Source organism: Pongo abelii, chromosome 16, assembly GCF_028885655.2.
Source record: "Pongo abelii isolate AG06213 chromosome 16, NHGRI_mPonAbe1-v2.0_pri, whole genome shotgun sequence".
Taxonomy (NCBI): Eukaryota; Metazoa; Chordata; class Mammalia; order Primates; family Hominidae; genus Pongo; species Pongo abelii.
In genome coordinates, this window is record NC_072001.2 from 102,836,591 (window position 1) to 102,864,153 (window position 27,563).

Below are 27,563 nucleotides of genomic sequence, written 5' to 3' on the forward strand. Positions count from 1 at the left end.
GAAATCTCTTTCAAATAACCCTTCAGAACTATAGAGCATCATACAAAGATGACCAAGCATACAAGAAAACAAGGCACAGTAAGGAAAACACAGCAGGATACAGCAGAAAATAACTCTTATATATTTCAGATGACATTGTTATTATATGTAGATTATAGAACAGTTTCACTTTCTGTGTTTTAAGAAATAAGCTTGAAAATATCAGTAGGAAACAGGAAGTTATAAAGGAATTGACATAGCAGAGTTGAATGAAATACTTCACGATGTGAAAAAATACAATGACCAGAACTAATTAATGCAGTAGACATGGTCGAAGTAGATTTTCCATAATCGCAGAGAGAATTTGTGAACCGAAGATAGAAGAAATTATCTAGAATTCAATGCAAATATTAAAAGGCAGAAAATATCAAGAAAGGTTTAAAGAAAAGGAGGATCATGTTTAGAAGTTCTAGCTTATGCTTAATTGGCATTGTAGAAGATGGAAACAGAGAATCGGGTAGAGGCAATATTTGATGAGATAATGACACAATTTTCTAGGACTGATGAGAGCCCACCATCCTTAGATTTAAGAAATTCAAATCCCTTGCAGAGTAAATGTGTAAAAAAAAAAACAAAACAAAAAACTCTATGTAGACATAGTGAAACCGTGCAGAAAACAAAGACAAGAAAGACGTAAAGAGACTATCCTCAAAAGAGTGCTATTTCCAAATAACAGATGAAATCTGGAGTCAGTGAAATGATATCCTAAGTGTGCTGTTTAGGAAGGGAGTAGAATGCAACCTAGAGTTCTATACCCAGAGAAAATTTCGAGAGGGAAGGCATAACACCTGTATATCAGTGTTACAATCAAACCATCTACTGCTTTGGAAGAAAGGGCCAAGACCAAGTCAGGCTACCATGGTAAGAAAGCAGTCTTCATCGAATGACCAGATGACCTCTACAGGCTTCATGTGGACAATGATCTATGTCTAATTTATCCGTAAATATCAGCATCTAGTAGGGTGCTTTCGATAAATTTTGTTGAATGAAAGAAAAAGGCAAATTAAGGTATTTATTCAGTAAACAAAAAGGAATAGTGAAGAACCAAGCTCCAGGACTTTTGAAGATAGACTTTCTTGTCTGCGGTGCACTGAGAATCAGCTCTATCTTAGTATTCGTTTATGTGTGGAGATCTAGAACAGAGTTACATTCTTTCTGGTGACAAGCTGAGACTACCTGGCTGCTCAGTATCCAGCTCCTGGGAGACAAGGGCCTCAAAACTGTTGGGATTGGGGGGTGGGGCAGGTAGGGAATCTTACTACCATTTGTTAGGATTTTTACCATCAAACCTAGGAGTATCTTAGAACTGGGTAAGATCTTAGAACTTAGAGAAGCCGTAGCCTGAACACCACACACTTGTCACTGAGAAAGATCGGGATAATAAGATCCTGGAGGAACTGGAGAGGAGTGTGAAGACAGTGCCTGCAATCACCACATACACAGTAAACGCTCTCTCTTCTCAGTGGTTGAAATTGTTCCTGATGACAGCTCTCTTATCTGTTCTCCCTTTGATTTGCTGACTGATGGATGCAGTCCATTTAGCAAATGAGCATAGCATATTGGAAAGAGCACTAGACGTAGGTTCTAGTCCCAGTTCTGTCACTTAACAGCTACGTGTTGAGGTGAGGTGAGAGAAGAGTACTTGGATCTCTGGATCTCTTTTAACTTTAATATTCTCCTCTATAAGGGTAGAAGATGAACTAGAGGATCACAAAGTACCATTTAGTTTTCTGTTCAGTGGCAATTTTGACATACTTTTCTGAGCATACATACTCTCAGAATCCTATGCCTCAAAACTTTGATTCATTGGACAGATTTCAAGAAAAATAAAATTTAACAAATGTAATAAAGAAAAAATAGAAAAATTGAATAATCTTGTCAAGTTTTCCACAAAACTACAAGTCCAGATGGCTGCATAAGCAAATACTAGCAAATTTTTAAGAAGGAAATAATTCCAGTATTTCACAAACCCTTCCAAAGAATAGTAAAAACAAAGAGCTTTCCTTTCCTCGTTATCTAAAATTAGCCAAACTTTGATAGCAAAACCAGCTAGGAGAGTTGCAAAGATAATAATCAGAAGCCAGTCTCACTGAACGTAAATGTGAAAGTCTTCAGCAAAATATTAGTCTACTTCGTGTTCACATCTTTCTTATGGGAGACTTTTTTGTTTGTTTTTGAGATGGAGTTTCACTCTTGTTGCCCAGGCTGGAGTGCAATGGCGTGATCTCGGCTCACCCCGACCTCCGCCTGGGAGACATTTTTATTTTCAGAATGACCCATTTTCTCTACTGTTTGGGCACAAAACTAGACTCTGTATTAGCCTCCCCTGTGGTTAGGAGTGGCCATGTGACTGACCTCTGACCAAGGAGATGTGAGTGAAAATGATGCAGGCTGCTTCCAGGTGTGACCAGTAAGATACTTCCTACATAATCTTCATACTCTTTCTTCCCTGTTTGGCATCCCATGTGCTAAGAACGGGAACCCTGAGGTCCTATATGTGGAACCATAAGGTAAATGTCTTTGGGCTCTGAATCTCACACAGGGCTCACTGCGAATAAAAAACATCCTTCTTGGGCTCTGTATGAATAAGAAACTTTCATTGTGTTAAGCCACTGAGATTTATGGATTTATTAAAGCATCTAGCATTACTTATACTAATACAGAGATTAAATCCAGTGATATGTAGAAGAGATAATATATTATGACTAAGTTGAATATATCCTAGTAATGTAGAGTTATACCATATTCATAGATCAGAAGTCTCAAATTATATATATCTGTGCCACATAAGATAATCTCTGTAGAGTTGATGAAATATCAGTCAGAATCCCAAGAAATACTTTTTGAAAGAATTTCAACAACTGATTCTAAAGTTCACAGAGAAAATAGAACAGGAGAAGACACTGAAGAAGAACAAGGTGAGAGGGTTTGCACTACAATATATTGAGACTAATTTTAAAGCTATAATAATTAACATACAATGGCAGTGGCACAAATACCAAATGCCAAACATACCAATGGAATAATAGCTCAGAAACAGAACCATGCATATATAGATACTTAACATATGATAGAGGTGGCAGAACAAACTCCTTAAGCAGTGGTATAGGGACAAATGGGTATCCATATAGAAAGCTCATGAAATTGGACTTACCTCATATTTTATACAAAATTACCTCCAAGATGCTTATAGACCTAAATGTAAAAGGCAAAATTATAAAGCTATTTACAGGATAATATAGGAGAATATCTTCATAATTTTGGAAAGGATTTCTTATATAAGACATAAAAATCGCTATCATATGGATAACTGGAAAGGAAAAAACTGATGAATTTGACTCCATTTAAGAACTCTTCATCCAAAGATAAGCGTTTTTTTTTTTTTTTTTAAATGCTACATAATGGGAAGATATTTTTACAATGTATAAAATTAGCCAAGGGCTTACATTGACTACTTATAAAATAATTACTATGAAAATAAATAATTAAAAGAACTACCATAAAACAATTATCAAAAGGCAGTAGAAAACTTAGCAAAGTACTTGAATAGGTACCTCCCAAAAGAGAACATCCACATGGCCAGTAGATATGAAATGTGCTTAATTTCATTAGTAGTTGGTATTGTAAATTAAATCCCACAGGTAGGAATGCACATTGATACAATTACTTTAAAAGACAGTTTGGCATTATCTAGTATAACTGAAGATCCACATATTTTATGAACTAATACTTCTGTTCCTAAGAATACATACCCAAGAGAAATGTGTGCACATTGTGCAGTAGACTGTCTATAGAAATGTCCACAGCAGCATTTTCATAGATTCAAAAGATTGAAGCCACTCCAATGTCTGTCTGTTGTAGAATGGATAAAGTTTTTTTTTCAAGCCATGTAATACAGTATTTAGTGAAAATGAACCAGCTATAACTCTGTGTAACTCTATGGAGGAATCTCATAAACAGTGTTAATGAAAGAGGCAAGACTGAATAGTGTACTGTGTGTGGTTCCATTTACATACCATTCGCAAATAGGCATAGCTAAATTATACTTTGAGGGTGTGTCTGTATGTGGTGAACCTATAGAAAACCTAGATCATTGCCATCACAGAGCTAGGGTGGCATCACCTGTAAAGGTGGAGGAGAGGCTTATGGGATAAAGGGAGATAGGGAGGGTTCTGGCCTTGGTCTGTTTTTTTGACTTGATTGAAATGACTGATGTTCGCTTTATAATTATTTGTTGAATTTTATATAAACTTGTACGTACCTTACATAGTTCACAATTTTTAAAAATTGTTTTTATGTGTTGTCAGAGTAGCTAGAAAGACTAAGTAGTATATGTTTCAAAATTGGAAATAATTATTTACAATGAGGAAAAAGAACTTTTCTCATTTTTAAAATATTGTAATAGTCTAGTTTCAATTTCCTGAAACTTAAGACATGATTTCTTTTTTCCTCTTTTTTTTTTTTTTTTTTTTTGAGACAGAGTCTTGTTCTGTCGCCCAGGCTACAGTGCAATGGCACGATCTCAGCTCACTGCAACCTCCACCTCCTGGGGTTAAAGCAATTCTCCTGCCTCATCCTCCTGAGTACCTGGAATTACAGGTGTCTGCCACTACACCTGGCTAATTTTTTTGTATTTGGAATAGAGACAGGGTTTCACCATGTTGGCCAGGCTGGTTTCAAACTCCTGACCTAAAGTGATCTGCCTGTCTCGGCCTCCCAAAGTGCTAGGATTACAGGCATGAGCCACCGCGCCTGGCCCAAGCCATGATTTCTTTATTTTACAAGCACTTGCTTATACTTATGCTAGATTTACCGACTACTCAGCCAGTATTTATGGAGCATTTACTGCTCAGCTGCGTCACAGCAATGAGATTTAAGGTGGGTGGTCAAATTTTTTGTGGGTTTATTTAATTGATTTAAATCAGTTAACTCCTCATGCATTTAAAAACCATGCATTTATACCTTTTGAGTAGTTTTAATTCCATAGTTTCACTTGTAGGTGCTATGATTCTATTAGTTTGGAATGGAATTTGGCAATAATAAAGTTGAGCATATGTTAAATTTTTTTTTCAGTTCTTGGTAGGCAGGAGTTAAAAGTGCAGGCATGGGCTCTAGCAAATACTCCAGCAGTATAGACTCTTCTATCCAAAATTTAGTGTCATATGTCAAGATTCCAGAAAATGCAAGTCCGTTGGGATATTTATAAGTTCTTATTTAAGAGCCCATATGCTTTAAATATTTATTTAAACATATTTAGAAAGATAATCCGGATTGATTTACTCTGTAAACAGATGCCAAAGATTATAGTAATATGCATTTGTGCACGTATATATATATGCACACATTATATACAGAAATGGACTGCACTTTTAACTCCTGACTACCAAGAACTGAAAACACTTTTAACATATGCTCAACTTTATAATTGTCAAATTCCATTCCAAACAAATAGAATCACATATATATATTTAAAATTTTAGACACGCTTATTTTCCATGGAAGTTTTTATGTATATAAAACTTTTTATATTTTATGTATAAAAGTTTATATTTAACTATTTTTTATATATGTATAACATCTCCATGGAAAATATGGCTAAAATTTTAAATATATAATTTCTTGCTGAGTATTTAACATGAAAGAGCATAAGCTAAAAGAAACGCATTTTAAATGAGTTGCCCTGCCTAATTAGTAATTCATTTTGAAATAAATTTTTGTAAGTTTATTATGTAAAAGAAAACCTCAACATACTTAGAAAAAAGTTTACACGATATTGTTTTTGTCCTCTCAAGTATCTTTTTTCTTTCTCTTTTCAACTCTTCCCTTAATCCTTTCCATCTCTAGTTTCACCAAGAGGTTTAGTATATAAACCAGAAAATGAGGGGCAGATGTACAGGCCAGCCGAGTGGCGGCATATACCCAGAATTCTGTAAATGTTTCCTTAAATTTGAAAGGTAAGGTTGCTAGTACTCTATAAGTAGAATGATAGGACATATGACTTTAAAGATTTTTGTTGGGGTAGATACCATTATTTCAATCAGTTATCTTTGACCAACAACAGTAATTAATCATCACTTCTAGGTTTGAGACTCTTTCTGGATTCTATGTTGTGGAGGTACTAGCCAGACTTACTTTGAGAAATATGTGACTTGGATAAAGAGACTAATAATGTGTTACCTAAAGGATCACTAACAGTTTTCTTCCTCATGCTTCTTTGATTATAAGGGATAGAAACCCATTTAAAGTAGCTCCAACTAAAGAAAGAATTTATTGAAAGAATGCAGACAGATAGCACTCAAAGGCAGGAGGCAGGAGTAGCTGGCTTCCTGAAGGCCTGACACCAGGAACTCCATATTAAGGGCTCCATGGTCTCTCATCTCTGCCACCAAGGCTCGTTTGCAAGATAACTCTGCTTGCAGGCACAACTGATAATCTTCATGTAGAAATGAATTGGTTTAAAACAATTCAAAATGTGAGAAATTCAAAATGGTATCGAGGGGAACTGAATTGGTAACAATTTATGGAACAGATAGAATGGAGAGAGAGAAAAGTGGAAAAAAGATATAAGAGTCTAGACATAAGATATTGCGGGCTTGAGTGACTATGGGGACAGTAGAAATGGAAATAATATACAAAATTTGGTATTCCATGTGAATGTAGAGAGAGAACAAAGGGAATAAGGTCGACTAGGTTGGTAAGTCCAAAGGAGAGACCTGTTTAATAAAAGATAATGAATTCTATGCCAGTTAAGTTGAAATAGAAATGTTAGTAAAATATCCAAATGAAAGTGTGCAGCAGGCAGTTGGGATTATAAGTCTTCCAAGTTGCAGATTAGATTTGGATGAAGGCATAAACATTACTATCATAAAATTATAAAATGAACATATTAGAGATTTTATTTGATTCATTAATGAATGAGGAAACAATAAGATCATAAACAGAGGAGAACTAAAAAATATAACACATTTATAGTCAAAGAATGCAGAAGTAAATTTATAAATAGAAACAAAAGTGGCCAGTATCCACAGGGTGACAATCAGTGGTATTCCACAGGAAACAATTTCTGGAAACAAGGATTATTTGCAGCTACTACAAGTTTTCTATAAGTTAACTAATGTCCATCTCTGCAGTGTTGTAAAATAGCCTCATCAAAGAAACAGAAGTGGATATAACTAACCTAAATGGAGGTTCTAGCCACGGCACTCACTAAGTTTCAGGCTTTCACTGTTTTTCCTTAAATTGGTATGGAAATTTTAAACTCAAGAGCCTTCCTCCTATTGGAGTGTTTGGTCAGCAGTAGATAGAAAGAAAAACAAGCAGTGGGGAAAGGATTCCCTATTTAATAAATGGTGTTGGGAACACGAGCCAGCCATATGCAGAAAGCTGAAACTGGATCCCTTCCTTAAACCTTATACAAAAATTAAGATGGATTAAAGATTTAAACGTAAGACCTAAAGCCATAAAAACTCTAGAAGAAAATCTAAGCAGTACCATTCAGGACACAGGCATGGGCAAAGATTTCATGACTAAAACATCAAAAGCAATGGCAGCAAAAGCCACAATAGATAAATAGGATCTGATTAAACTAAAGAGCTTCTGCACGCAAAAGAAACTTTATCATCAGAATGAACAGGCAGCCTACAGAATGGGAGAAAATTTTTGCAATATATCCATCTGACAAAGGGCTAATATCCAGACTCTACAAAGAACTTAAATTTACAAAAAAAAAAAAAAAAAAAAAAAACAACAAAGTGGGTGAAGGATATGAACAGACACTGCTCAAAAGAAGACATTTATGCAGCCAACAAACATGAAAAAAAGCTCATCATCACTGGTCATTAGAGAAATGCAAATCAAAACCACCATGAGATGCCATCTCACGCCAGTTAGAATGGTGATCATTAAAAAGTCGGGAAACAACAGATGCTAGAGAGGATGTGGAGAAATAGGAACAGTTTTATACTGCTGGTGGGAGTGTAAATTAGTTCAACCATGGTGGAAGACAGTGTGGTGATTCCTCAAGGATCTAGAACTAGAAATACCATTTGACCCAGTAATGCCATTACTGAGTATATACCCAAAGGATTATAAATCATTCTACTGTAAGGACACATGCACACATATGTTTACTGCGGCACTGTTCACAATAGCAAAGACTTGGAATCAACCCAAATGCCCATCAATGATAGACTGGATAAAGAAAATGTGGCACATATACACCATGGAATACTATGCAGCCATAAAAAAAGAATGAGTTCATGTCCTTTGCAAGGACATGGTTGACACTGGAAACCATCATTCTCAGCAAACTAACACAAAAACAGAAAACTAAACACCGCATGTTCTCACTCGTAAGTGGGAGTTGAACAATGACAACACATGGACACGGAGCGGAACATCACTCACTGGGGCTTGTCAGGGAGTGGGGAGCTAGTCTAGGGCTAGTGGTAGGAGAAGTACGTAATGTAGGTGACGGGTTGATAGGTGCAGCAAGCCACCATGGCACATATATACCTATGTAACAAACCTGCACGTTCTGCACATGTATCCCAGAGCTTAAAGTATAATAACAATAATAATAATAATAAAGATCAGCAAAGAAAAAAAGGCTTTTAAAGTTCTTCTTCTTTTAGGTAAAACTGTTTTAATTAATGCTAGACAACAAAGCAAAACCTTCTCTTTTAAGTTTGATTTGGGCATTTACAACACAGAAATAGTGTGGATATGATGTAGGGATTCCTTTTCCCTGGAAATATTTTTAGGCAGTATGCCCTCCTCTCTTCCTCCACCAGCTTGAATTTCATTTTAGATCTTAGTAGCTTCCGACAGAAAGGAAGGTTGTGGGATTTGCTGTTTTAGACAGTTAACATTCTTAATGCTGCAATATAAATAACAATTTATGAATTATCACAAGAAGATTTTGAAGATGAGTATTGAAAGGCCACAGGCCCTGTCTTGTCATATTTCCTTGATACTTGATATTATAACAAATTAATACAGATTAATCAAATATTTTTAGAAAATTTTAAAGAACAGCATACTACTTCCTTTTAAAAACCAATACTTGCTCCAATAATAAGTTCTGTCGAGGGTTACTAGGAATCTCTTGCTGAGTTTAGATCTGAAATCAGTGAGTTGGGTGGTTTCACACTCGTAAGTGGTAAAATAGTTTTGTTTTTTGTTTTTTGGTGTATGTATGTATGTATGTATGTATGTATTTATTTATTTATTTATGACAGAGTCTTGCTCTGTCGCCCAGGCTGGAGTGCAGTGGCATGATCTCAGCTCACTGCAAGCTCTGCCTCCTGGGTTTACGCCATTCTCCTGCCTCAGCCTCCCGAGTAGCTGAGACTACAGGTGCCCGCCACCATGCCCAGCTAACTTTGTTTTTGTATTTTTAGTAGAGACGGGGTTTCACCGTGTTAGCCAGGGTGGTCTCAATCTCCTGACCTCGTGATACGCCTGCCTCGGCCTCCCACAGTACTGGGATTACAGGCGTGAGCCACCGCACCCGGCCGTAACATAGTTTTTTATAAAGGTGATTATGACTCTCAGACAGATATCAAGTGAACATTAGTCAAAAATTTTAAGTAATTAATTAGTGAGGGAGCCTGAAAAAAATGCTGCCTTTGTAAATTGAAAGATCAGACAAATATATAAGTCCACCAAGAAGGCCAAATGAATTTGCTTCATAAATACAAAAACTGGCTCTTCCACAGTGGAGGGAAGAAGTCAATTGAACTTCCACCAGACGGAATTTATTTGTACATCTACAAACACAAATTATTTGCATTACTCTCAGTTTTCTACAAATTATCTTGTGTTTACAGAGTTGGAAAATAGCTCAGAAACCAAGGTACAAACCCCATAGAATCAGATAACTTGGAATGTGCTTTAAACAATACAGAGTTTTTAAAGATATTTAGTTTTTTGGGTTTCATTTAAAAATATTTCACTATCCTTACATAACTAGTGTTGAAAGGTAAATATTAGCTAAGTTTATTACTTAAATCTTGCATTTGGTACCATAAATGACAATGTGCAGAAAGTACCTGAATTGGCCCAAGTCAAAAAAAACTGTTAAAATAATAATGGAATTTAACTTTGTTGTGACATAAATAGAAAAAATGGACATAAATAGAAAAATGATTGTTTCTAACAAGTGCTTAACTGACCCTCCAAAAATAAAATTACTGTCTTCTATAGACTTGTGCTGATGAAAAATATAGGTGTGTTAATTTTAGGATTTTATTTAAGTAATATTGCCAATTGAGACCTTTAAATTAGTTTGGAACATGTACAGAACAGGGTGTATCAAATCGGCTTAAATTGATTAATAATTACTCATTAATATTGATCTTTATAGCAGCCTGTAATGTATGTTTTAGAATACATTTCTTTAAGAAAAGCAACTGGGATAAGTCAACTTAAATGGGTACACACCATTGAAATTTGAAATTATTTTGGCACAATTGAGTTTTCTCCTTAAGTTTGTCGGAATGGCATTGAAAAACTCAATCATGTTATTTACAAGGAGTAAAGTATCTTTGAACTTCTATTTACTTTAGAATGGATTATAATGACTAGTAATAGCTATAGAGAGTACTCAGTGCTAGCACTTCTGATGCATTTTTCTGCTTTTTCTTTATGAGGAATAAGCAGATCTCTCATAGTGGTGACGTTTCACACTGTGTTTTCCTCATTGAGCAAGTGTCTTTACTGTGGCTAACTTGTGTGTGAGAAAACTGAAGCTGGCCAGGATCGTATGTACCTTGCCTGGCCTTCTTAATAGATTACGGCATTCCACTTGTTAATACCAGTGGCACAGGAGAAACTTCTACTGTTGTGCTATTTGGTAATGTGAAGACAGAAAAAGTCTTTTTATGGTAGTTGAGTCCTCAAAACAACTCTTCATGGTTTAGTGATAAGGAGACACAAGTTGCCTGTCAAACAGAGGTACATTAGCTTATTATCTACAAAGCTGATAGAGCCTCTTAAATTCTCTCGTGGTGACAGAAACCCCATCTGAAGTGAAGGCTTGCAGAGCTGGAGATACCAGAGCACTTTCCTTCCTCATAAATACAAGTAGAGTTAACCCTACTCTTGTAGAATAAAAATTGCATGTAATTGTTGAACAAAAGCTGTCTTCTTTTTTCTCTGGCAATTAAAATGTGGTCAAAGAGATATATACTTGGTGATTGCCATTTGTGAAAATTTCAGTGATAAGCATTACAGCTTACTAAGAAGAGCAAGACTAATTAACTAGTCTTAAAATAGATGAAAATTGAGGGGAAATATCAGAGATTTAGGACTAGAATAAATCAACAACTTTATGATAAGATCTGTGTGTAGGCACCTACTATATTTGTTCTGTTTCTAGTGCTGTGTAGGTTTTAAGAGTTCAATGTGTTCCAGTGTTCTGAGTGTCTACATTTTCACTGCTCATAGCTACTTGGAAAGATTTGGCAAGTAAACTTGCTACCATGGTTGGGGGAGGATAAATGCCTTTATCCTTTAGTGCTCCCAACAACGGGACCTTTTACGGCCAAGCACACATAAAAGTCCATGTGATTACTTAGGCTCATAGAGCCTAGTACCATGGAGAAAATGTTGGAGAAATAGATGCCGTGTTTGCCATATGCACATGCCAAGTAATTTAATAAGCTAACGTATCTGTACTAATGATTGTTTATGATTCTTCATGGAAAATTTTTAAAAATCAAATTGAATAAAGTGAATTTTAAAAATAATTTGACTTTGGAGAAACAAAAAAATTCTTGAATCTTAATGTACTGTATTTATGTTCTACTTCATTCAAGAAAAAAGGAGTAAAATAAACATCCATAATTATTGCTAATCATATTTTAAAGGATACTAAGATCTGTTGTGAAATAATCAAAAATATCTTTAGATCTAATTTAATCGTTTATTGATGAGCTTCTCTGGGACTAGTTCAGTGATCAAGCTTTGTTTCCTAATTAAGCCCTGTTAGTTAGGCTTACTTAGAAATTTTAACTTCCTAATCCTTCTCTGCAGTTGGTCAGAAAATCAAGAAGTCTCAGCCATTTCAGTGTTGAACCCTGTAACTCTACTTTAAAATAAGACCCAGCAGGATTTTTAAAAAAAGAAGAAAGAAAGAAAGAAGACATTCTGAAAGTAAAGGAATATTCCATATATCTTCAAGCTCATGGTTTTTAATTTATTCTTTTAAGTACTGGACAAGTTATTTCATGATGACTTTAAGTTAAAAATAAAAATCAGAAAACCAACTGTTTTTTGCATTATACTAAGAAAAAAAAAAAAGTCAGTATAATCCAGAAGATATTTTAATGGCACTCAAGAATATTCTCCAGAAAGGGCTGGGCACAGTGGCTCACACCTGTAATCCCAGCACTTTGGGAGGCCGAGGCGGGTGGATCACGAGGTCAGGAGATCCAGACCATCCTAGCTAACATGGTGAAACCCTGTCGCTACTAAAAATACAAAAATAATTAGCCAGGTGTGGTGGCGGGCGCCTGTAGTCCCAGCTACTCGGGAGGCTGAGGCAGGAGAATGGCATGAACCCGGGAGGCGGAGCTTGCCACTCCATCCTGGGCGACAGAACGAGACTCTGTCTGAAAAAAGAAAAAAAAAAGAAAAGACAGTTCTCCAGAAAGTCAAATCAGTGGATTAAATCAAACCATGAAATACACTCTGAATAACTTTTCAGTGCAAATTTTAAAAATATGTAAAGTCACTAATAATTTGTACATTCTACATAGGAAAGAGTCTTTGCAGACAAATAATTATCAAGTTTGTTATATTTCAAAGTTATACAGGAAAGTGAATAATAGGAATGAAATTATTGGGATATTGTGCTGATTCTTTCTGTTGAGTAGGATAAAAACTCCGATAGGCAGAAAGGAAGAGTATGTGAAGTTGCTGAAATGTTCAATTTATAAAGGTACGATAACTTCTCAAAGCATCATTTTTATAGATTTCTGTTTTAGTTCTTTCATGCATTGGTTATATCAGATAAATTGATCAGGCTTTAATCAGATTTGAGTTTTAACTGTGAGAACAGTGAGTCATTTAGTATTTTGAGAAGTTTAGAAAGGAAGAATCCAAACAAATATTCCTTTTCTCTTAACGTACAATGGGAGAATTAATTTTACTTATATCTAATGTTTATCTTATTTGAAGAAGTAAGTACATTTGGGATCATTTGGAAACCGTTTCAGTGGCTCTTGTATAATTCATTCCGTCTGTGCTCTCTTAATAAATTTTACAGAAAAACTCATGGCAAGTTAGCATTATTTGTGTGTGAATTTTCCAATTGTATTTCAGACTTTAAGAAAGAAAGGCCTTAATGGTTGTGAGAGCCCTGATGCTGACGATTACTTTGAGCACAGTCCACTCTCGGAGGACAGATTCAGCAAACTAAATGAAGATAGTGATTTTATTTTCAAACGAGGCCCTGTAAGTACTTTTACTTTACCTCTACTTTTTATTTGTTGATCCTTTTTGTTAACTTCATTATTTAGGCTCTGAACAAGAAGGAACACAGAGGGTGCGACAGCCCAGACCCTGATACTTCATATGTGCTAACTCCACATACAGAAGAAAAATATAAAAAAATTAATGAGGAATTTGATAATATGATGCGGAATCATAAAATCGCAGTGAGTACTAAAGTATGGTTTGTGATTTTATCTTGTGCATGAAGAGATTGACCAAACATCTTGTTGCTTATTTTTATAGTGGGTGATGACAACAATAAGTAGAAGGGAAGAAATGCATTTTATTAGTATTTTTTATAAAACTTCAAAGTAAAAATTGCTGAAATCTTATACATGTTCAGTATCTTAAATGTAGAAGTGAAGAGAAAACATGCCGATGCAGACTTTGCTACTTCTTACCCCAATACCTTTGGATAGGGCACCTAAACATCTTGAATTCTTTCTCCATCTGTAGTGAGTTGGCTCTCATGATTTTTAAGGTATCTTCCAGCTCTAAAATTCTATGATTTATATATAGAGTATGTATAAAACTTTCCCTCTGCTCCCATGACTTAAAAACATGTATGTTCTTAAATAGATCTTGAGAAAGCAAAATGTAAGGTAGTTAGGTTTGTTGCGAAACTTGTTTTTTTCCTAAATTATCTTCAATTATTTTGTATAGTTGCTATAATAGCAGAGCTAAGCTTACTGCTTTGCAGTTTGTAAATGTCCCCAAATCACTTAGCAACAATACCACCAAACTTTTGTTCTTTTCTTTTGCTGTAGATACTAAGGAAGAGCAGCTTGGCTTAATTTTAATTTAGGGCAACAATGTTCTTAAACTGATTGCAAAACAAATGGCGACTTTACAGTTTCTGTATACTGATTCATCTAACCATAGTGAAAGAGTATTTTTCTTTGAGCTCATGCTCCTAGACTTGATAGTTCTTCAAAGAATTCTCACTGGAAGCTCCATTGGCAAGAGCTACTTAAAACAGTTATTCTGGATCTAATTTCCTAATTCTGTATATGTAGGTCAGCCACCCTTGAACAAATTAGTTTCAATGCTGATATTTATTTTATCATCAGAGTTAATTCTCTCAAAACTGTGCCCTAAAGTATGCATGGTGGATCATTTCTTCAGAGTAGTCCTATACTACAGGTTGGGTATCCCTTATTGGAAATGCTTGGGACTAGGAAGTGTTTCAGATTTGGGATTTTTTTCAAAATTTGGAATATTTGCATATGTATAATATCTTGGGGATGGGACCCAAGTCTAAACATTAAATTTATTAATGTTTCATACATACCTTACATACTCATGGACTGAAGGAAGTTTTATACAATATTTTTCATAATTTTGTACATGAAACAAAGTTTGTATACATGGAACCATCAGAAAGCAAAGATGTCCCTGTCTCAGCTACCCATGTCATAGGTCTTGGCCCTATGTGGAGCATCATGGGGAACCTGCTGTTAACATGTGTAGCCTACACATGTGCCATTTTATTACCCTTTGTGGATGTGCTTGCATGAGGGAATCTGGGTGTGCACAGAAAAGATATATTGAAGCTGATAGGAGACTGGAACGGTCCTTTTCCCCTTGGAGACACTGAATAAACTGTGTATTGTATGCCTGCATTTCCACACGTCAGGTTTGGAATTCTCTATGGCATCATGTTGGTGCTCAGAAAGTTTTGGATTTTGGATTTTCAGATTAGGGATGCTTAACCTGTATAAGAAGCCAGCTCACAAAAAAATAGCCTTAAGGAGTTACTTTTGGGCAAATACCATTATTATTCTTAAAAACAAGACAGTAGCAAATAAAGGGATGTTGTTGACCTTGCAGTTAATGTTAAAGCTGCAAGGATATTGCACAAATAAAAGTGTTTTACTTTTGAAAAAAATTGTCATATACCCACTGTTTTTATATTTGTTGATGTATTATAATTTTTCTACATGAAATAAACTACTATTGAATAAAGTACAATAAAATATATTCTTCCGACTTTGAATTAGCAGTGTTACCTTATTTTTGTATGTTACTCTTTTAAAATGAGGGCAGAGTAAAGTTGTTTTATTTTCTCCCACTTTAAATTGTAAAGAGCAACATATATTTATCATGGTTAAGAAGCATACTGTAAATGGTGTGTGGAGGAAATGCAAGATGAAAATAGAAAATAGAAAAAAGGGGGTATGGAATAATTTGGAGGGAGGGAAGTTTAGCATTTATAATATTTGTAATTTAATCTTTATACAATTTAAAGAAGATACCAAAAACTTTATTACTCTTACTACTGGCTTGGTTAGTAGTTAATTTTGTTGTTTAGATTAGATTTCTTTGCATTTTCATTAAACTCAAATTGCATTGTTATATATATAATTACTTTTTTTTTTCTTAGTTTTGCCCTTTAGAAAGTTAGTCAATTAAATCAGAATGGGGAATATTTATGATTTATCAGATTTGACATATTAAGTTAATAATATGTGTACACACTTTTCTCCTTCCATTATATTTGGGATCTCTCAGTAGAAATGTAATGTTATTAAGGTTTACATTGAAGTGCCAATTTATGCTTACTTGGTGACAGTGATATATTTTGTAATGTCTAAATATGACAACACTACTTGATTATCAGGTTTATCCTCTTAAATTTGTCTTTATGAATATTTGAAATATAGAATATAGACAGTATATATTAATATATAAAGTTGAAATTGAAAAGGCTCATGTCAGTCATATTCATGTTCAAACATAATTCTAAAGAAAATAGCTTTAATCTGTAAATTGGTTAAGAACCTATCCCTGTCCTCTACTTTTAGTAACTTTTGAGTTGCCTTGCCAAATTAAGTTCAAAAGTTACTTTGTAGATGAATACGAAACCAACAGTTTTTTCCTTCTTTTTCTTTATTTACAGCCTGGTTTGCCACCTCAGAACTTTTCAATGTCTGTCACAGTTCCAGTGACCAGCCCCAATGCTTTGTCCTACACTAACCCAGGGAGTTCACTGGTGTCCCCATCTTTGGCAGCCAGCTCAACGTTAACAGATTCAAGCATGCTCTCTCCACCTCAAACCACATTACATAGAAATGTGTCTCCTGGAGCTCCTCAGAGACCACCAAGTACTGGCAATGCAGGTATGTAGTGATACCTATTATGCTGGTTCTTTAATAAAGAGGGTGAAAAAACTCATTGCTAACATAAGCAGTTTCTTATTTTGCTATTCTTAATTTTATTGCTTTGATGAGCAAGAATCACTGCTACATAATTGGCCTCATTTTAAAGTATTTTTTTGAAAATCAATTGTGGGTGTAGCATTGTGTCATGCAAAGTAGAACAGTACTGAGAACCTGCCGTTTATACGCTTTCCTTCTCATGGGAAAGCCATACTTTGACGGGCAGAAAATTTAGTTAGATATCAGAAGCAAGGATTTAAAGTAGAGTGTGAGCCATTCATGTTAGAAATATGGGTGATAGACTACCTGATTGGAGTTAGAGTATCTTTTACATCTCCTCCTGCCTGAATTACTTCATTAATTCAGCAGAATTTACATTGCATTTATTGTATTAGTCTACGTAATGCAGTGTCTCCTCTCCCCTAAGTCCTAGATTTAATTTAGTGATTTAATCATACTCCTTACACACTGCCCTCATTTTTATCAGTGTGTACTATTTTGGTATTGATGTAATACCACTATTTGGTATTGAAGGCGACATCAAGCTTGAAAGGTAAACTCATATATATGAGATATAATAACTACATCAGATTACATATTAATGCCAACTTCAGACTGAGCTAGTTTTTATTTTTGTGTCTTTTTAGGATTAGAGTGAGAGTTACCTCTATTCAGTTCACATTCAGTCAGGTAAAGAGAGCTAATTCATATTCATTCTCTGCCCTCTGTCTTCTCTCCATAACGTTGTAAGGTGGGATGTTGAGCACCACAGACCTCACAGTGCCAAATGGAGCTGGGAGCAGCCCAGTGGGTGAGTGAATCCCTCCTCTTTTGTTTTGTAGGTATCTGTCCTATATGAGATTAAAGGAATGTTGTTCCTGAAATAAAGCTTTCTGGGAAATTTCCTTCTAAAGGGTACTTTCACTAATACATCAAGATAATTTCTTAAGGAGAAACTTTCTCTATCTTCTCTCCTTACCAAAGTTAGACTGTTACCAAACTACTGTATCTTACAATAGCATGAAGTGTTTTCAGAGAGATTAGAATGAAAAGAAATGGTGGGTCTATCTACTTCTACAGATAGAAAGATAATTAAGAGATTTGTCTTGGCCAGGTGTGGTGGCTCACACCTGTAATCCCAGCACTTTGGCAGAACGAGGCAGGCGGATTGCCTGAGCTCAAGAGTTCGTGACCAGCCTGGGCAACACCGTGAAACCCTGTCTCTACTAATATACAAAAAAAATTAGCTGGGCGTGGCAGTGTGCACCTGTTGTCCCAGCTATTCAGGAGGCTGAGGCAGGAGAATTGCTTGAATCCGGGAGGCAGAGGTTGCAGTGAGCTGAGAACGCATCACTGCACTCCAGCCTGGGCGATACAGTGACACTCCTTCTCAAAAAAAAAAAAAATTATGGAGATGATTGAATGACTTAATAAAAATGATGAGGAAGAAATAAACAGAAACATAAATAAAGATATTATTAAGACAAGTTACAAAATATTTAACGACAAAGTAGGAATAAATGCCTAATTATATCTGTCACAGTATTAAATGTTTTAATGGAATTAAACAGATAAGACCTATTGTGGAGTCTTACTTAACAGAAAACAATTAAATGTGGGAAAATACATAAAGGTTGTACCAGTTAAACACTAGGGCTGCTACTCTTGTATGTATATTTCCAAATATTTATGGTTTTTTTTCAGCTCTTGTTTCAGTTGTTTGTATGCCTACATACTGTTTTTGCGTCCCTTTTCACATATGTTTTTGATTCCCTCAACAAAATAATAAGTTCAGGGCCCACCAAGAATTGTGAGAGCCTAATATGCTTCTCTCATATTGGGTTGACATCCCAAAAGGCTGGACTCTAGAAGTAAAGTAAACCAGAGATAAACAGTTCTTCTCAGTAGTGACATCTTATATATGCATCATACAGTTTGTTTTTTTTTTTTTTTTTTTGAGACGGAGTCTCACTCTTGTCGCCCAGGCTGGAGTGCAGTGGCGCCATCTCCGCTCACTGCAAGCTTTGCCTCCCGGGTTCACACCATTCTCCTGCCTCAGCCTCCCGAGTAGCTGGGACTACAGGTGCCCGCCACCACGCCGGGCTAATTTTTTTGTATTTTTAGTAGAGACGGAGTTTCACCGTGTTAGCCAAGATGGTCTCGATCTCCCGACCTGGTGATCTGCCTGCCTTGGCATCCCAAAAGTTTGTTAAAATTAGATTGTAGTGATTAGAAATTAGATCTAGGGGTTCCAGAATGCCTGGAAAAGCAAATAGTCTCTGGAAGAATAAAATAAGCCTGGCCCACATGGCAAAACCCCATCTCTACTAAAAATACAAAAATTACCCGGACGTTGTGGCAAGTGCCTGTAATCCCAGCTACTCAGGAGGCTGAGGCAGGAGAATCGCTTAAGCCCAGGAGGCGGAGGTTGCAGTGAGCCGAGATCATGCCACTGCACTCCAGCCTGTGCGACAAGAGCGAAACTCTGTCTCAAAAATAAATAAATAAATTAATTAATTAAATAAAACACCATCTCAGACCTTATTATTTCTAACTTGGCACATAAGCTGAACTAGGCACACACACAAATAAAGCAAATGAAAACTTGAAGAAATAAACAAACAACGGAATCAGCCTCCTGGGAACTCCAGAATTTGACTTTAATATAACAGTGTTTACTGTGTTCAAGGGTATTTTAAAAAAAAAAAAAAGACTGAGAATTTTAGCAGAGAACTGAAATTTATAACAAAATGGAAATTTTAGAACAAAAAAACCCCGTAATGTTAAGAACTTAACAGATGGGCTTAAAAACAGATCGGACAAAGCAAATACAGGAATTAAGAAACTAAAAGATAAGATAGAAGAAAATTATCCAGAATTTTGGAGACACAGAGGGATGGAAAATTAAAAAGAAGACCCAGAGCATGCAATAAAAAGGACTGGCATACATTAAATTGAAGTCCCAGGAAGCAAAGTCAGAGAAAATTGGGCAGAAGCAGTATTTGAAGAGATAATCACTGAGAATTTTCCAAAACTAACAACAAAAAAACAAGCCACAAATTGGGAAGGCCTATAAAACTCAACGTGGAATACAGATAATGCTGTGCTTTATGAGGAATTTAAACCTTTATGAACAACAGACTGGGAGATAGTGAGCTAAACCTCCTTCTCAGAAAGTCAGAAAAGGACAGCAAATTAAACCTAAAGTCGGTAGAACCAAATAACAAAGATACAAGCATTGAAATAGAAAATAGAAAATTTTCTATTTCAGGCATGGTGAAACAGATGATCTCATATGTGCTTTTGTGGTATTGTAAATCAGTAACAATCTTTCTGGAAAGGTTTTGGCAAGATGTTTCAGTGGTCATAAAAATACAAGTATTGATACTGAAATAGAAAAACATAAATTGAATTAACAAAACAAATACTGATTATTTAAAAGACTAATAAAATGGAATGTTTTCACTAATATTCAATTCAAAATATTTTCTAATTTCCATTATATCTTTTTCTTTAACCTAACTTGTGAGTTATTTAGAATTATATTTCTTAATTTCAAATACATGGAGATTTTCCAGTTATCTTTTAGATATTATTTTCTAGCCAGATTGTTTTGTTACCAGAGAACTTACCTCTGTATGATTAAATTCTCTGAAACTTGCTGATACTTTGTTATAGGCCAGCATGTGCTCAATTTTTGTCTGTGTTGTCTACTGGAAAAGAATGTTTATTCTGTATTATAAGCATGGATTGCAAATTCTACTTGTTTTAAATACGTTTTATCTGTATATGTGTCATAACTTACTGTATCAGCTCCAGTTTAGAAACTCGTGATAGGTCAGTTCCAGATAGTTTTGCGTTACCTTTAAACCATATCATTTTTACCAATATTGTCATTTTCAAATACGTAATTTGTTTATAGATGAGTCTTCCATTTGCCTTGTTCATATTTTAATTTTTGTTGCATCTTCTGCCTGCTTTCCTAAAGTTGGAATACTTCAGACCCATGTACTGTTGAAAGAAGAGGCATCCTTGAGACTTTTAAAGCAGTGAACAAACTCAGGAAAGGCAAAGACTTGTTAAATAAGAAACCAAAGAAAGCCTAATGGAAAGACTGATTGATTTGCTTGTGTTAAAATTGGAAACTTTGTGAATCAAAAACACTGTAAAGAGAGTAAAAAGGCAAGACAGAGTGGGAGAATATATATAGTATGTATACAATCAATAGAGAGGTGTTTTTTTTTTTTAAGAATACCTACAAATCAGTAAGAAAAAGAAAACTCGACTTTTGAAAATGTGCATGAGAACACGTCACTTCACAAAAGAAATGTCTGATAAATGTGAAGAAATGCTCAGTCTCAGTAGTCATGGAAATGCAAAATTAAACCACAAAGAGAGAACACTGCACACCCACCAGAATTGCTAAGATGAAATAGATGGTATACCAAATATTGACAAAGCTATGAAAAAGCACAAACTCATACTCTGGTAGTGGGAGTACAAGTTGTTGCAACCACTTGGCATTATCTGCCTAAGCTGCAGATACCTGTATTCTGTGGCAGCATTTTCACCCATCCTTACGTACTGTGGAGAAACGCATTTGTGCATCACGAGTACCAAGAGATATGTAAAAGAGTGTGTACAACAGTATGTTAAAGTCAGTATCTAGAAATAGTACAGATCTCTTTCAACAGTAGAATGGATAAATATAAGAGTACATTCATATGAAAGAATATTATACTGCAGTGAAAATGAAATCACAGCAGTTCTCAACATGGATGAATGTCACCAAACATTATGAATTAAAGAAGATAGATACATACTCAAGATTCTAACTATATAACATTTGAAAAGCAGGCCAAAAAAACTATAGTATTTGGGATGCTTGTGTAGATAGATGGCAGAGCCATAAAGAAAAACCAAGAAATTACTGTAAAATTCACAATAGTGGTTACTTTGGGTAGGTGAGACTCTGGGAATATTTTAGGGGACCCAATTATGGAAACTTCTGGGGTTCTGGCAGTATTCTTAATCTGAATGGTGGTTACATGGATCTTCACTTTATGATAAATCCTTAACCTATACGTTTTTGTTTTGTACATTTTCTGTTGATGTGTTATATTAGCAAGAAAACAGTTTTGAAAATAAAAGAATACACTAGATATAATAGTAAAGGAACTATAACAACAAATATAAAGGCACTTTTTAAATTATAAGAGAAAATAATGTACATTTTGTGGTATTTATACTATTCCAAAATCCAGAGAGAAAATTTATAGACACTCAACACTCACATTCATGCACAAACTAGAGGTAGCTTTTGAGTCTTTGGACATTGTTGTCTGCATGTGGCAGCTGGAACTCAGCACCCATCTTAGGATCATGAGACAAGTCAGTTTAAGATGACAGGTCAAAATGCCAAGGTTGATGAAGTGAAAAGCTGGTGGCCCTCAGTGTTGAGCTGCTGAAGCAGCTGAGTCTGGGACCACTCTTCCCCCACTCTTTTTACGTGAGATAATACGTATTCCTTATTCTCCAGAGGAAAAAAGTAAGATAAAATCCAAGCAACAGATAGGGGAATGTTTAGTAATGGGCATTTAATTGTGCCAAAATACACAATTCAAAAAAGAAACCTAACTAGTATTTTAAAAACTGAAAAGGTTGTTCATCATTGGTAGTATTCGTGAAATTCAAATTAAAATGACAAAAAAATAAAATACTACTCTTACTTACTAATTCCCAACTATTAGCACTTTTTATTGTGATATTCAGTGCTAATGAAGGCATGGTGAAACTGATGATCTCATGCATGCTTTTGTGGCATTGTAAATTAGTAACAATCTTTCTGGAAAGGTTTTGGCGAGATGTTTTAGTTGTCATAAAAATGTTTATACCTCCAAGCCCACTAATCCCATTTTTGGGAATCTCTCCTGAAGAGGTAAGTTAGAATAAGCAAAGCTTCATTGCAACTTTATTTGTAGTAATGAATAATAGGAAGAAATCAACATATTAAGCAATATGAAAATGAAGTAAATGAAATTTCAACTGAATTTCTTTTTAGTTGTGATTTAAAACGAGCAAAAAATATGAGCATGGAAAACAAAAAGGGAAAAATCCAAAGAGATTATAATACTTACTTTAAGATGGTGGGGACTGTAAGTGTTCTTCACTCTTTTTCTAGTTTTGGTGATGCTGTATTAATACAGTTACCTCTACAGTCATAACATCTTTATTGTAGTAAATTAGAATATTTCTTTATTTTTTACTTATAACTTGTTTTCCATTGTCATCTGTGCAAATAAAACTTGGCAGCTTTGTACATATTGTAATTTGTATAGATCTTTCATAGAGGTAATTTGCTTATTTGATTATGATTTACTAGGTGTATTTCTCTACGGGGAGTTTATATTTAATACTGGGTTTATACTATAGTTCAAATGACTTTGGGGACTTTTTACTTTGGGCACACTTTAAAATATCAAGCATAAAATAAAGTCTTAGCTATCCAGCAACTTCACTTTTTAAAAACATGTTGAGAAAGAGAAAAAACACATATGGTACTAGACATAGAAAGGCTCAAGATGCTCTTGGAATTATTTGGGGTTAAATGAAGGTAAAGTAAGGGTTTGCATTGTAGCAGGCACACTGGCAGTTAAAAAGAAGAGATGGAAGAGGTGAAAGATATCATGAAGAAAGCTTGATTGCTCTGAAGCGGGGGATGGGATGGCGGAGGACAGCAGAGGTAGAAGTCTTTAGAACAAGCTGAGTTGAGATGACAGCAGCATGTCTGGGTGAAAGTGGCCACCAGATTATTTGAATATGGACTGGAAATTAGGAAAGACAAAGCAGAAACTGAGTTTTCAGTCATTCACATGGAGGTGATAGTTGAAGTTGTATGTGCTTCAGCATTCATGCTTCATGAAGATGCTGAAGTTTCTGAAAGAGAAGAAGATACGTTGCCTTTTGGGGGCTGCCCACGTGGGATAGAGATGGGGAATACAGTATTCAGACAGAAAAGAAGCAGACCCCATGAGCATTGCCTATTTTTGTTATAAATTTTTATTGGACAGGATCCATGTTGTCCATCTTACAAGACATTTCATTGAATCAAGTACACATGCATTCAATTATTTCAAAACCTGTGATCTTTATTTATTATTTTATTTTATTTTAGACTAGTCAAGTGCAGTAGTGAGAAGGGGGTAGAGTGGAACAAGGAGTTTGATAAGTTGAGATAACTCACTGCCTTCGAACCAGCCCTGTGATCTTTTCTACTTTCAGAAACCTCAAGCAGTTCTTTGTACAAATGACATAATTTGATAACTGTTAGAATGTATTTTTTTTATTGAATAATCAGCTGAATGTCAAATTTTATGAAAATTTTGCCAAATATGATTGAACTTTGCTTTGGATGAGTTTTTCAGAATCCTTTGAAGTTTGCACATCAGTTGGACTTCTGAAATGAATTCATAGTGAAATATTAATGACATCATTGTCTGCAGTTTAACCCTAGAAGAGTAGTATCTAAGGACACAGTACTTGCCAGCTACTTGAATGCATTATTTCAGCTGATGTGATTTATATTTTGAAATATGAGCCAGACTGATGGAATTGACTGACCTATCTTATAGCTGTAGGACTGTAATTGAGATCAAGTTCCATTAGTTTCTGAAGGCATGGGTATGCGGTTTGCTCAAGAGCATTTTTTCACATTTGTGTTAGGATAGTAAATTACCTTGAAAACTGGAAACACATTTTAACAACATTAAATTGGATTTATTCATTTAGTGTAGATACTGTAGTTCCTAGGTTTGTAAACTGTGGCGAGATGAGTTATATACTGAAAGTATTTACCTCAAAAGTCTATCTGAAAAATATCTTCATTTTTGTAATAAAAATTGAGCTGGAGGTAAGAAGGTATATATTAGGGTATATATCACTGCACTCTACAAAATAACAAGTCGTGCATAGGATATTCTCTTAGCTTCAGCCTGGCAAGTTACCAAACACTTACATCATCCTTTAATCATCATCTGCTACTGACTCCTGACTTTACACCAAGAAATACTGTGCTTTCAAGTCCTCTCTTACTCTTGAAATTTGGTTCTCATGAGTTACCGTCGTGTCATATCTATCTAAAGCACCATAGACTGCACATGGGAAAATAGTATTCGTGCTTCTTGGTGATGTGTGGCTCTGAATTATATATTTACATCATTTTTTGTCTTTGAGAGGAAATTCTACTTTCTCCTTCAGATTTGAGTATAAATCAAGTAAAGAAGAATCTTCTAAATATCAGAATCAGAACACGTATTCATGCCATTGTATATTAAAAAAATATTAATCTGACATTCTCATACTGTTACGCAAAATGAAGTTTCTATTTAACCTTCCTATTTTTGAATAAATTTATTTAATAAACATTTTTAATTCTTCAAATGTCTGGCTTAGCAATTACCTCTGTCCAACTCATATATGATCTGTACTCGACAGGATCGCCTGGTGAAGTGGTTGTTTTTTAAACTGCACTGCTTTCTGAAGCTTAACAGGATGCAGGAAATTACTCTATGGGGTGTGGAAAGGGTTTAATTCATACCCCTTCAAGATAATGAAAGCAGAACGCAGGAAATAACCTCATGAGGTTAACTGAAATACCAGTCCCCACAGCAAAATTAGATCATACATATGAATTAAAACTGAGTGGGTCACTTGGTAAACGTTTTAGAGGAAACAGGAGGAATTGGGTGAGGGTAAGGAAGTAAAAACCACACTAATCATCTGGAACTCAGAAATTCTTTTGTTTGTTTTGAGACAGGATCTCACTCTGTTGCCCTGGCTGGAGTACAGTGGCACAATCTCGGCTCACTGAAGCCTCCACCTCTGCGGCTCAGGCAATTCTCCTGCGTCAGCCTCCCTAGTAGCCAGCATTACAGACATGCACCACCATGCCTTGTTAATTTAGCATTTTTTTTTTAGTGGGGTTTCGCCATGTTGGCCAGGCTGGTCTCCAACTCCTGACCTCAGGTGATCCACCCGTCTCGGCCTCCCAAAGTGCTGGGATTACAGTTGCGAGCCACCATGCCTGGGCCTTTTATTTAAAAAAAAAAAAATTATTTCAATAGTTCCGGTGGAACAAGTGGTGTTTTGTTGCATGGAAAAATTCTTTAGTGGTGATTTTGGAGTTCACCAGAGCAGTGTACACTGTACCCAATATGTAGTCTTTTATGCCTCACCCCCCTCCCAGCCTTCCTCCTTGAGTCCCCAAAGTCCATTGTATCATTCTTATGCCTTTGCATCCTCGTAGCTTAGCTCCCACTTATAAGTGAAAACATGTTGATGTTTGATTTTCCACTCCTGAGTTACTTCTCTTAGAATAGTGGTCTCCAGTTCCATCCAGGTTGCTGCAAATGCCATTATTTTGTTCCCTTTTATGGCTGAGTAGTATTCCATGGTGTACATATATATATATATATATATTACGTTTTCTGTGTCCACTTGTTGGTTGATGGGCATTTAGGCTGGTTCCATATTTTCGCAATTGCAAAATGTGCTGCTATGAACATGTGTGCGCAAATGTCTTTTTCATATACTGACTTCTTTTCCTCTGACCCAGTAGTGGGATTGCTAGATCAAACTGTAGTTCTACTTTTAGTTCTTTAAGCAATCTCTCTACTGTTTTCTTTAGTGGTTATACTAGTTTACATTCCCACCAGCAGTGTATAAGTGTTTGCTTTTCACCATATCCATGCCAACATGTATTATTTTTTGATTTTTTAAATATGGCTATTCTTGCAGGAGTAAGGTGGTGTCTCATTGTGATTTTGATTTGCATTTCACTGACAATTAGTGATGTTGAGCATTTTTCATATATCTTTTGGCAATTTGTATATCTACTTTCGAGAACTGTCTATTCATGGCCTTTGCCCGCTTTTGATGGGATTATTTGTTTTTTTCTTGCTGATTTGAGTTCCTTGTAGATTCTGGATATTAGTCCTTTGTCAGATGCATAGTTTGCGAAGATTTTCTCCCACTCTGTGGGTTGTCTGCTGATTATTTTGCTGTGCAGAAGGTTTTTAGTTTAATTAGGTCCCATCTGTTTATTTTTGTCTTTGTCATACTTGCTTTTGGGTTCTTGATCATGAACCCTTTGTCTAAGCCAATGTCTAGAAGAGTTTTTCCAGTGTTCCAGAATTTTTGTGATTTCAGGTCTTAGATTTAAGTCTTTGATTCATCTTGAATTGATTTTTGTGTAAGATGAGAAATGAGGATCCAGTTTCTTTCTTCTACATGTGGCTTGCCTATTATGCCAGCACCATTTGTTGAATAGGGTGTCTTTTCCCCACTTTATGTTTTTGTTTGCTTTGTTGAAGATCGGTTGGCTGTAAGTATTTGGCTTTATTTCTGGGTTTTCTATTCTGTTCCATTGGTCTGTGTGCCTGTATTTATGCCAGTACCTTGCTTTTCTGGTAACTGTAGTCTTGTAGTATAGTTTGAAATGGAAATAATGTGATGCCTCCAGATTTGTTCTTTTTGCTTAGTCTTGCTTTGGGTATGCAGGCTCTTTTGGTTCTATATGAATTTTAGGATTTTTTCCCCCTAGTTCTATGAAGAATGATGGTGGTATTTTGATGGGAATTGCATTGAATTTGTAGATTGTTTTTGGCAGTATGGCCATTTTCACAATATTGATTCTACCCATCCGTGAGCATGAGATGTGTTTCCATTTGTTTGTGTCATCTGTGATTTCTTTCAGCAGTGGTTCATAGTTTTCCTTGTAGAAATTTTTCACCTCCTTGGTTAGTTATGTTCCTAAGTATTTTATTTTTTTTGCATCTGTTGCAAAAAGGATTGAGTTCTTGATTTGATTCT

General features: G+C 35.4%; 1 protein-coding gene across 50 annotated transcripts in view; it reads left to right on the plus strand.

Annotated features, from left to right (window-relative positions):
* MEF2A (myocyte enhancer factor 2A) overlaps positions 1-27,563 on the plus strand; it is a 151,701-nt gene that overhangs the window by 92,729 nt on the left and 31,409 nt on the right. For 20 of the 50 annotated variants that reach the window (XM_054531016.2, XM_054531011.2, XM_063715962.1 and 17 more), the window contains 3 exon segments: positions 13,366-13,497; positions 16,436-16,655; positions 17,446-17,505. In XM_054531016.2, coding sequence (XP_054386991.1) covers positions 13,366-13,497; positions 16,436-16,655; positions 17,446-17,505 — 412 coding nt within the window. 50 annotated transcript variants of the gene reach the window in all.